Source organism: Tachypleus tridentatus, chromosome 3 (genome assembly GCF_004210375.1).
Source record: "Tachypleus tridentatus isolate NWPU-2018 chromosome 3, ASM421037v1, whole genome shotgun sequence".
Classification (NCBI taxonomy): domain Eukaryota; kingdom Metazoa; phylum Arthropoda; class Merostomata; order Xiphosura; family Limulidae; genus Tachypleus; species Tachypleus tridentatus.
Window position 1 is genome coordinate 1,845,304 of NC_134827.1, and position 12,194 is coordinate 1,857,497.

The 12,194-nt window shown below is 35.9% G+C and overlaps 1 protein-coding gene and 1 long non-coding RNA gene across 2 annotated transcripts; both read left to right on the forward strand.

The window, feature by feature from the left end:
* The first annotated feature begins 739 nt into the window (after positions 1–739).
* Positions 740–2,795, forward strand: LOC143246203 (uncharacterized). The gene is made up of 2 exons (XR_013025851.1): positions 740–1,146; positions 2,188–2,795. It is a non-coding gene; the product is annotated as an uncharacterized LOC143246203 (long non-coding RNA).
* Positions 2,796–2,849: 54 nt separating this feature from the next.
* LOC143247904 (uncharacterized) lies at positions 2,850–6,062 on the forward strand. Its single transcript, XM_076496455.1, has 5 exons — positions 2,850–2,909; positions 3,168–3,197; positions 3,938–4,004; positions 4,699–4,861; positions 5,701–6,062. Exons 1-5 carry the CDS (start codon positions 2,850–2,852, stop codon positions 5,837–5,839), a joined length of 459 nt encoding a protein of 152 aa, XP_076352570.1. The 3' UTR covers positions 5,840–6,062.
* The last annotated feature ends 6,132 nt before the right edge of the window (positions 6,063–12,194 follow it).

Genomic DNA, 12,194 nt, shown 5'->3' on the forward strand with positions numbered 1-12,194 from the left:
TACACAACCACAAACCAATACAGCCAGTCATACTTACGGCCAAGTTAATCACGTAAGGCGACAGAAATACGTTTATTTGGGCTAGCTTTCATATTTTTCATGATATTCTCTATATCCTGTTCAGCGAACCTTTTGTACTTATCTTTACATTTTTCCAGGTAGTCACTGGTGAATTCATTTACGTTTTTCAATTGTTTTTCTTTTCCATTCTACTTGAACTGGATGCGTTTTCCTGCCACATAATTTTGTGTATGCTATGTAACACCCAACGTCAGTAACTCCTCCAAACGACTGCCAATCGCTTCCACTTTTTCCCTGTAGCATTTAGTACTTGTTATTACCGTTTCCAGAATAGGACGTGAGAAAACAAAAATTTCTCCCGTGATTCCACTGTATAAAATATAGATGTTCCTTTTTTCTTTAGTCTGTTGGAACCTATGAATAAAATCTTGCTTGTTGGGGCTATCCATGTACTCAATTAAATACCGGATCTGGTGCATAAAGTTACACTTAAAAGGAAAAACTGCGTATTAAGTGTTGATTGATTTATCACTCTCTTTTGATCACAGATTTGATCAAAAATAGTTTTCATATCTGTGCAAAGCGTCTTGAATTGTTGCCTCATGATATCTTCCTCGTCTTCGAAAGTAAGCCTAACAATCGTTCCAATGATACACTGTAAAAAATAACCGTTTTATAACAAAAAAATGCCTCGTTATTTTACGGAACATACGCATGTTTTCTGATCTACGCTGGTAAGCATCGTGAAATCACGCTGCTAACCAACGTAATCAGCACTGCGGCCCGCTCAGGCACCGCCTTTCAAGCCCATGGCATTGCAAAGTAGCTAGCGCGGGGCTAGATGCGCGTACGCGCGTGTTTATCAGCTATAGCCGGACTCTGCTGACGCAGTGCTGGATGCGGGGTCATGAACTAGGTCGCTCGCGGCACCGGAAGCGAGAATTTTGAATTCACACAAAGGAATCAGCAGTGCCAGTGGATCGTGGATGCAGTTTGTTCCGAATAGAGTCTAGCGTCAACTTGCGTTCTACACCTCATCAGTTTATTTACCCCTTGTTTAGACCTACGCAATCCAGATTCAGTTTAATTTAAATTAACTTTGTGTTGTGCATTTCCAGGAGGCAGGTTTGTATTTTATTTGGTTCATAACCATTGATATTACTGGTACATAGATAAATCTACTAACGTGAAGCCCAATGTCTACTTCATGACAAACTATATTCTAGGCCTATTGTGTTGCCTAAAATTGTAGCTTTCTAGCGATCTAACGTCAGGCCTGGTCAATTCGTATCAGGTATTTGGGAATGTGCGGTACCTGGGTACCGTTTGATGATAAACTGTTCCTGATTGATGATCTGATGAACCTTATACTATAATAGGTATAGGCTAGGTCCTAGTAGTGTAGATTCTTCAGATCTGGTCGTCTGGTTACCTTGTGAGAGCATATTCTTAGATTCAGTCATGCATGGAAGCTAGGCCTAAAGATCGTAGGCAGGCTGAACTTCACGTTTTTCTTTAAAAAACTGCCATAGCATTTTTATGAAATTGCACTCTTCAGTATGTTTAGCTAGATAAATTACCATCCAGTTAATTTAGCAACAATATTCCAGTCACCAAATTTGCCTAAGTAAAAGGCTCGCTAATATTAGGGTTTTACAGCAAGTACATGGCATGATCAGTCTGGCTGCTGGGCATGAAGTTATAGGGCAAGAATTTTACTGATGTTTAGAGTATTCCAAAATTATAAAGAGATTATGTTAAAATTTTGGGCCAACTTTTGAGCGAATCATATAACATGGCACATTTTTTGGTCCTGAGTGGTTTACATGATTAATCCCAGTTTGGTGCATTTTAGCAGGTGATTCCTTCTGTAATTAACAGTTATGCAAGAATTTTGAATTGCTTCTCCAAAAGTAAGTGAAAGTGAGCAGGAGTTGATCAGTTGTTTCGCAAGTTCTTTCAACAGACAAGGCCTGGCGTGTTGGTTAAAGCCAAGATTTTAATTCCTGTGCCATACCCCATCACTTATCCACTTAATCTTGGAGATCTCACCATGCCCTGCTGCTTAGTTCATTTCCTATATCAATTTTTTTTCACTATTCTGGTCTTGTTTGTTAGAGTTTAACTGAAACTCAAAATGTATCGCTGTATTATTTGTCACTTTAGAACATCTTCTCTGCGAACGTATGGCAGTCATTATAACTCATTCCATGCAGCTTTACCAAATCCTACTATACCTTGTCCAGTGACTGACTGTGGTGAAAACTTGCCAACATTTCCTTCTCTTAAATCACACATTTCAAGGCAGCATAAGGGAGAATATTCAAAACAGTATGTTGACTCTGATAGTATACAGCTGCAATGTGAGATAAGGCATTGCTTAGCAAAATATTTGGGTTTGAAACCTTTTATTGCTCATTTGAAGGGACATATAAAGGATGGTATTAATATTGCTTGTCCATTCCAACAATGTGATAAGCGATTTGAGGTTGTGTCAAGTTTCAGTTCTCACTTGAGCAGATATCACAAGGACACCTCAGTTCATCACCTGCATGTAGCCATCCTCTGAGAGATTTGACAACCTGAATCGTTGTAGCAGAGGCAACTCTTTCCGCAGGAAGCTGCTGGAAGAAAAAGAAAATGGAGGTACAACTGGTAGTGCTAAGAGAAAGTCTGCCTCAGTGCTGCAGCAGGATAGCTATGGCTGTATCAGGTGGCAGCCTGATCTGCCCGACGGGGAGACTGAGGAAAGCCAGGAACAGCAGAGGTGCTGGCTTGTAGAAGAATACCACCGTGGTAGTACCGACACGTCAAGGGTGATTCAAAGTATGGCCAGCACCTACCCGTCACAGCGCTACCTTATTAACAAAGGTGCTCACTTGTCAGCAGTGAGATAAAATTGGCCTTTCCTTTTACAGCCAGCATACTTTCTAAGCCATTTTGAATACCTTATGGACTTCAGTTTATTTGAAAGACTTGACCATGAGATGAGCAGTAGGGCAGACAAGATGCTGAGGTACTGTCAATCACAAACAAATGTAACTTTGGCAACAGCAGCAGCCCAGTTGACAATGCTAGCAAGTGGTTGGAAATGTTAGTCCCAAGGTGTATGGCACCCTCTTGCTGCTTCCTCTGATCTTTGAGAGGATAAAGAAGACCTCTTTAAAACTGCAGAGGTAAGGCTTTCACTACAGCTTTTATAATGAGTGAAAAATAGGAACAATTTATTTTTGGCAAAATGATATCATATTTCAGTTAAAATACCTTTGTATACATCAAGCTCTAGTGACCAGATGCTCTTCCTGTTTTAGAGATTTTGGTAAATTTTTCTTAAATGTTTGCTAATTTCTGTAAATATTGACTAGTTTAATTATAAGAAAATATGATTAGCAAATTTATGTCAAATATAAGCTTGAAAAAACAGAGACCTGTGGTAGGGCTACTATTTAAGGAAATACTGTTCTCTGTAGTACTGTACATTTTAATACTACTGCCTAATTTAACTTAGTACCAAGGTTCTTTTCACAAACATTTAGTAGACTGACAGTATCCAGCATTAACATAATTAACATAAAACGCTTATCTAAGATTTGAAACAGGATTATACTGTAAACAGGAAAATATTCACTAAAGAAAAATATTCATCAACCTTACCAATGTTGCCAGTCCTTGAAGATTTTCCCCAGCAAAATGAGCCATTTTGAATGTTGTATTATGGATCACTGAAGTTGACAGAATTTATACAAATGAATTAAGCACTTATGTGACCGTCAAATTAGGGCTGCGCTGCAGATAAGTTCATATTATAATCCTGATTACAAATCAACTTTTGCTGTCACTTGACCTGCTGTATGTTTCCAGTATTAGACACTAATTTATAAATACATGTAATAGGATTATATAATTTTTTCAACAGGATATCATCACATCTGCTGATTTAGAACAACATGATGACCTACCTCACCCCCATGTAGTCATCAGAGGTAAGATACTTATTAATATATTCTTACTCATGCATACTGTTTTTGTACTTGGATTTTTTTATTTTATTTTTTTTGGGGGGGGGGGTATGTGCATCACATTGTATGCCTATTTTTCCATTTAATGGACTTCATTGTGTTTTTTGAAACTCTAAAACCTTCATTAAGAACAATTAGTCATGTTTTTCTTTAAATATATTAAAAATAACAAGAAAATGATAATGAAGGCCTAAAGTTTGAGATATGTTTAAAATATATGGCACCACTGCAGATTATATAATACAATATTCAGAATTCCTTGATGTTTCTGTAAATTTAGAGTTTAGACCTGTGAATTGCTAGACCTCAATTTTTGACCATTCAAGGTCAAAGTTACACAGTCCTGCATGGCAAAAAATGTGGCAACTCACACACACATGGAGACACACAGACGTCACTGAAAATATGATAGCTGCCTCTGATAGAAGAGGGCAGCTGTAATTATTTCCTTGTTAGGCAGTTTGCTAAGTACTTTGTTTTATTTGTAACATCAGGAGAGATATATAAAAGAAAACTACACACTACAGGCTGCAGGGTTCCATATGTGGTTTTGGTCTGACCTGAATTATCAGGGCTGAAAACTTGATAACAGTATTAACAAGACAATATGCCTCACAAGAACGTCAAAATGTACTCTTGTTGTTTTATATTTTTGTAGGAAACCATCCATTTGAAAATAACTGCTATGCAGTTGTAGAAGGATGTATCCTGGCAGAAAATGTCACCCTACGGATGGCAGTTGGTTTGACCATAGCAGCTTATTATAACTTGAACATCACCTACCCAGAGTCCATTGCCAACACTCTTGAATTTATTCAAAGGTTTGGAATAGCACTTTCTTAATTTACCTGTATTTACTTACATAATTTCTTTTGACCTGTAAATGAAGATGATAAATATGAATAGCTCTTTCCTATGCAAAAGAATACCGGTACTTTGGTTGCTACCCATCAGTTTGATAGAGCCATTCTTAGGACCAAGGTTAAATGTTCCCTACTCACAGTTGGTCTTTCAAAAGTTTTAAACTTGTACTAATCAATTTGCATGTATTTAGACTGGCCGACATGCAAGGCCAGCTGAAGTAGTTAGTTAGTCTTACTACACAGGTCCTCTCTCACATGTCCCAGACCTGTTTCACCATACAAAACTTAAGCTTAGGCCACAAGAAATACAGATTTGTGAATCATCGCTATCTGCATCCAGTCTTGGCTGCCCTATAAACATTTTTTATGGCTTTACTGAATAAAATTTTTAAAAATATTATATGTTAACAGCATGAAATGTATATTTGCTAGAAGTATTTGGTTGAATATTCAGTTTAAAAAGTTATGTCACCAGTAGGCAGAAATAGAAGTACATGGTATTTGCAGCAGAATGTGACAATTTTTTCTATTAGAGAATTGACATGTATGAAAAATTGAGCGATTTTTGTTGCAAATTGAACAGTGGACTGGTCAGAATAAAAAAAAAAAAGTGCCTCTGTAACCCACTCTAGAAGGAATAAAAGGATGAGTAACAAAATATTTGTTCCTTGTGGCCTTATTGTATTTTGTTATAATGCAGATAATTTGAATTGTCAAAATGTTATGAAAAAATATATATATAAAACAGAATTCCAGGATATTATGACTCATTTAACCATGCTTATCAATTTTAACAGGATCTTCCTTGGCATAAATCCTCAGAGGGGCTCCAAAGTGAGGAAGACCGACAAGAGGAGGCTTGCCTTTAGTACCAAAGTTAGAAAGTTGATAGACAATCTAAGGGATTTTGATAATGATATCTCAGTTATTTACTGAGATTTTATTTCTGCTTAATAAAAGATGGACAATAAAAGTTTAAACAACTGCAAGACTTTATGGTTTCTAATATTGAAATTTAACCAGTTAATAAATAGGAACATTGGCATGACATTCCTTGTGTACCATTATTTCATGTTTTCTTGAAAAAACAAAATATCATCAGTTTGCAATAAATATGGAAAATAAACAGGAGTCTCTGTTTTTTTTATTTCAAGAAAAAGTCATATGTCTCTTTCTTTCTATTAATGTTATGCTAAAAATGCAGGCCCCGCGCATGTTATCATATTGAGCATTTCTTTCTGTAAAGTAACACCACCATGGTCGTAAAAATAATACACTCCATATTACTGTAAAATTACTCCACATCAGCATAAAAATTACCCTGCCTTCCATGTAAAATTACTCCTATCAGCATTAAAATTACACTACCTTGCTATGTAAAATTGCACTGTATTTGCATGAAAATTACGGTGTATTGCCATGTTAAATGACAAGATTTGTTTTTGCAATGCACCGTAAAAAATTACACTCCTGTGTAGCGTCAACTCTGCTGCCACTACATTGCAGTGTAAAATTACGAACAATTTCTAACAGTGTAGAAAGAAAGAGTGCTCGATATACCAAGAACATCTAGACCTCTGGCAATGATCCTATTAGACGAATCAAGCTTTCCAAGAAACTCGGTTACATGTCTAGCTAACAGCAGATAATCGCTAATACTTAAAGAAGAGTTATTTGAAGCATCGTCTATGTACCCTGTTAAAAACAAAATAATTATCTAATTAATATATATATAAACTGAGTTTGAAAATCTATATTCTGGCATATTTTACAGATAATTAAACAGTGCGCTTTTCACAAGAAAATGTATTACACACCGAAAATTAATGTTAGAAAAAATTACCATTTTAATGCTTATATATGCGAAATATATATACATTTTTAATTGGCATGTTAACAATGGGTATTAATATGCACGTAATCAGCTAGCGATATTTCAACTCTTAAGTGCAAAAGTAACAGGTAGTTAGGTTAACCATGGAGTGATAAACGTGATCAAAAGGGTATCTGTAAACTTATCTTTGTGACGTGAAAATAAACGTATATCTGTCAATTGACGGTCCGGCATGGCCAAGCGCGTTAAGGCGTGTACTTCGTAATCCGAGGGTCGCGGGTTCGCGCCAAACATGCTCGCCCTCCAACCGTGGGGGCGTTATAATGTTACGGTCAATCCCACTATTCGTTGGTAAAAGAGTAGCCCAAGAGTTGGCAGTGGGTGGTGATGACTAGCTGCCTTCCCTCTAGTCTTACACTGCTAAATTAGGGACGGCTAGCACAGATAGCCCTCGAGTAGCTTTGTGCGAAATTCAAAAACAAACTGTCAATTGATAGAAGATTGAGCATTAATTGGGCTTTTTTAAAAATATAATTGAAGTTCTCGTTTACTTTAATATCCATTACAAATGAGATATTTTAAAGCAGCCTGCTCTGCAGCTTTTGAGTATTATTGTAACATGATACAAGATTTCGTAAATATAAACCACGAATTTGGTCTATAAACACTTATTCGAGACTATTTTATAAATTATAACATGGGGTTTGAGGACCACGTGCTATGAAACAGCAACAAGAAAACTATGCAAGTAGACATATAAAATGCAAATATCTAAACTTCTTGAGCGATATATCACAATTCTTTAAAAGTGAGCCTGTTTAGACTGATAAAATGCATGTGGTGAAAAACATGTTTTCCTTTCCACATCATTAAACATACATAACAAACTTAAATTAGCCATTGAATAAATTGCCGATAGATATTCATTCAGAAAGCAATAACGACAGTTAGCATAAAACACATGCTTACAATCATTAGACAAGAAAGTTTGGTTTGGTTTGGTTTGTTTTGAATTTCGCGCAAAGATACTCTAGGGATATCTGCGCTAACCGTCCCTAACTTAGCACTGTGAGGCCAGAGGAATGGCAGCTTGTCATCACCACTAACCGCCAACTCTTAAGCTACTCTTTTATCAACGAATAGTGGAATTCACCGTAACTGAAAGGACGAGCATGTCTGGTGTGCCGAGGATTCGAACCCGCGACCCTCGGATAACGAGTTGAATGCTTTAACCATCTGGCATGCCGGGCAAACACGAAAGAAACTACACTGAGATTCCTGGCTGAAACATTATGAAGAACTGTTGTAAGTTTATAGTATGTAAACTGTTCAATAAATACAACAGCTAGAAGTCATGCTGTAACTACAAATTTCCTAAATTGACCGGCTACGATGCTGCAGTTAAAGCAATGAAAAAATATTGAAATATCAGTTTGTTTGTTCATAAAAAGTGAAAAGGGAATGAATATGTAATATGCCAACTACACTGTATCTTTCGTATTTACTGTCGACGAGATAAAAGCGAGCGTCAGACAACCTTGAGTTCAAACATAGCCATCTGTAATTTAGAATCGTTGACCATAGGAACCAGCTGGCAAGCACCAGCACCTGCGGGGTTGGTCTTATCCAAATGGCGGAAATGGCTGCTACTCTTACGGTGCACCCTCAGCTGATACTCTGAAGTGTGTTTAAATACAGTGTTTTTACATGCTATAAAAATGAATAAAGTCACGTACTTGCGGTAAAGATTTTTTCCAAATGCACAATTTTCAAGACGCCTTGCAAGTTAAACTACAGCTTAAAATTCATTTCAACGTTCAATACTTCCCAACTCCACTTCATTAAGAATCTAAATGATGATTACAGGTGAAACACCAGTCTAAAATACAAAGAACACATTGAAAGAAAATGATGTACTGTAGAAGGCGTGTAACAGTGTAAAATATATTTGAGACTTTTTGTTAAATATCTCTTTAAATTTAATTAAGTAAAGTAAATGTCGGTAATAAATTTAATATTACAGTATTATTAAAATATATGAAATACAATTTTAAATAACATATCTTATAATTTTTTTTCAATTTATTGATACAATTTTACTCTCAGCGTATGACGACATTGGGGTCGCTGCAAAAAAGTTTTAAATCTACAATAACCTATGCCCTCACGCTTTTCTGTCGCTACATGTTTTAAAGTTCTCGGCAAGAAATTGATTAAATGTGGCCGATAGAATTTTCAAGTTCAAACAATCATTGAAAAGCATATAATACTGTTACATATTATAATTATCCTGGACGAGCCTCCAATTTATTATGTTACATACACCAGGTATTAAGATTTTAAATAGCCCGAAACTTTAATTTTAATTTAAAAGTTAATTGAATGCCAATATGTATCAAATTTATAATGTTCGCCAACAAGATTGACACATACAATTTTCTTTCTTAACACAAATATATTTTGGTGTTGAGCAATGCCATATGTGTGTTAGGTATTCACAAACCTCCATTAAAAACTGACCTTCCAACAGTTATTTTCAAAGTAATACAGCTCGGAAGCTAGCGTGCCGAGCTGCAGCTCTGAGATTCTGTGGTTTGTACCTTGACACCGCCAAAAATCATCGCGCTACATACTTTGGGCCGTTGGTATGTTATAAGAGTGACGGTCACATCCCACTAATTAACGCGACAATATCTGTTGGTGAATGGTGTTTACTAGCTGCCTTCTTTCCAATCTGTCCTATCAAAATTAGGAACGGCTAACGTAGGTAGCCCTCAAGTAGCTTTACGTGATATAAAAAAAACTTTACTCACGAGAAGTCTCCCAGGGCAAAGCAGTATGTCTGCGGAGTTACAATGCAAGAAATCGGGTTTCGATACTCGTGGTGGGCAGAGCATAGATAGCCCATTGTCTTTAATTTCAAAGAAAAAAGAACATTAGGAGAAGTCTCCCAGGGCAAAGCAGTATGTCTGCGGACTTACAATGCTAGAAATCGGGTTTCGATACTCGTGGTGGGCAGAGCATAGATAGCCCATTGTGTTTAATTTCCAAGAAAAAATAACATTAGGAGAAAACATATTGATAATTTTTAAACAAATTTAAGAGATTGGTGGAATTTGACTAGCGTTCTTCACTTGTTTCTGTTACAGTATTTGGGTGATAGAGATTGTGTTATTGTATATTTTTAAGCTCGAGAGTCTGAGTTTTTTCGTTGATGTTCATCAGAACAACATTCAAACATTATTCGGATTTTCACTTTTCTTCTGGATCAACACAATGCTTGTCAGTAAAATTTTCAAATTTCTTGTTATAGTGGAACTAACTTACCAATTGGATTTCTTGTTCCATGCATGCATGTTTTCTACCTAACTGTTTTATCCTATAGCTCTTTTCACTGGGCTATTGACAGACAAGATAATGACTAATCCAGCCAGAAGTGAGCAATTTCCATATTGCAGGTGCATACCACGACATATGTAATAATCGGGCTCAACTTTGTGTTCCGTCACTGTTTCATCGTAGCATTTCATTTACACAAATTCATATATGTTAAATATTACACTACGAAAACTGTTGCACTTCTGCTTTGATTGGAAAGCCACACATCACGGAACTGCTCTTCTCGCCCAAGCACCAAAATATCTGGAGAGCAACCAGTGAACTAGCTGGATGTGCAGAATGCCATCATGGCATACAGTTAGTTCAATCATGATTAAAAAAGTAGCAAGCCAAACTGTCGAACGGCAAAGATATGATGATGTGAGAATTTTCACCATTACTAACGCTTAAAAAAGTTTGCAAACAGTTGGATATTTAAGTTGGCTTCTTGATCAATGTAGATCACTCCAGGAAGGAAGCTAGTCATTACAACCCTCCGCCAACTCTTGGGTTACTATTTTACCAACGAATAGTGTGATTGACCCTACGTTATAATGCCCCACTGTTAGAAAGGTGAGCATGTTTAGTGTGACGAGGATTTAAGTCCGCGACCCTCAAACTAGGAGCCGAGAATCCTAACCAAAATAAGAGAAAAATGTTAAAAAACAAGTAATACAGTCAATACAAAATCGAAAAAGTTAAAAAAAACAAATCAAAACATGCTTAAATTGGGCATACATGGTGAATATAAAATTTCAATGTTACAAAATATTTACCTTATTTAAAATGTAAGATACTGAGATCGTAGTATAATAAAAATACATCAGTAATTTGATAAGAAAATAAATCAATCTTTTATAAATGTCCAAAAGTAAGAATACGAGATTTTTGGGCAAATGTTAAACCCCTTCTCTCTTTCTGGTAAACAAAAGAAGTCTAATATAAGTGTTGCAGTTGTATAAATACTTTAAGTTTGAATTATAATTCAGTATTCCGTGTATTGTTAAAAAAAAAAAAATCCATGCTCACCAAATTCAGTATTTTGAGCCTATAATAATAGAAATGTATTTTTAAAGGCCTTATTTCTCACTTATCGAATATTTCACTTTATATATATTTAAAATTTGTGAAGTACTTGAAAGAATTGTTGTATAACAACAAATTTATTTGAAATTCACATATAAGTGATTTTTTTTTTTTTAATTTAAACTCACCAGAATATAAGAGCTGCTCAAGATCTAATGTGAAGAAAATGTAATGCCAAATTATTTTAAATTTCAGAATAAATGGATTCAATTGTTTAATTACTTTTTAAACCTGAAAGTAATTTAACCTTCCAATATTGACTATGTTCTTTGAGGCAGTGACGCAATTATATTTCATAAAGCCTTGGGGCATAAAATGTTTTCCATGTTTCGAAATATGTTTTCCTTCTTTACACTCAATTCTAATTTTCAAAACTGAAACTAATAATTCCGAGGGGCTAATAATTTAACCACCCTATCTTATGTGTTTTTATTTTCAGACGGAGTCAGTTCTTTTTCATACTGCAGAGTTACTCCGTTTGGTTATTTCGATTGAATTACGTTTAAAGTTGTAGGAGGACCATCTGACCTAGGCATCCAAATTTAAATAAACATGGAGGCAAACATGTTTGTGAGGAGGATTTGAACCCACAGCCCTCACCCTGCGAACTTAACCACTAAGCCACGCCAGGAGGGGAAGTTACTCAAATTATTATTTTCTTGCATGTTTCTCACCTATTAAAAAAAAGAGGTCGTAAAGTGTGAAAATTCCACCATTAATAGAAAAAAGCAATCAAGAAATATTGCATTGCATTACAATACAATGATCAGCAGCATAAGTGCGTTAAATTATATTTTAAAAAATGTTCAGTGTAAAATATTTAACCTCATTTTCAAAATATTGTTTTTGATTATCGAACTAGACTACATATGGGACCCGGCATGGCCAAGCGCGTTTAGGCGTTCGACTCGTAATCCGAGAGTCGTGGGTTCGAATCCTGGTCGCTCCAAACATGCTTGCTCTTTCAGCCGTAGGGGCGTTATTACGTGACGG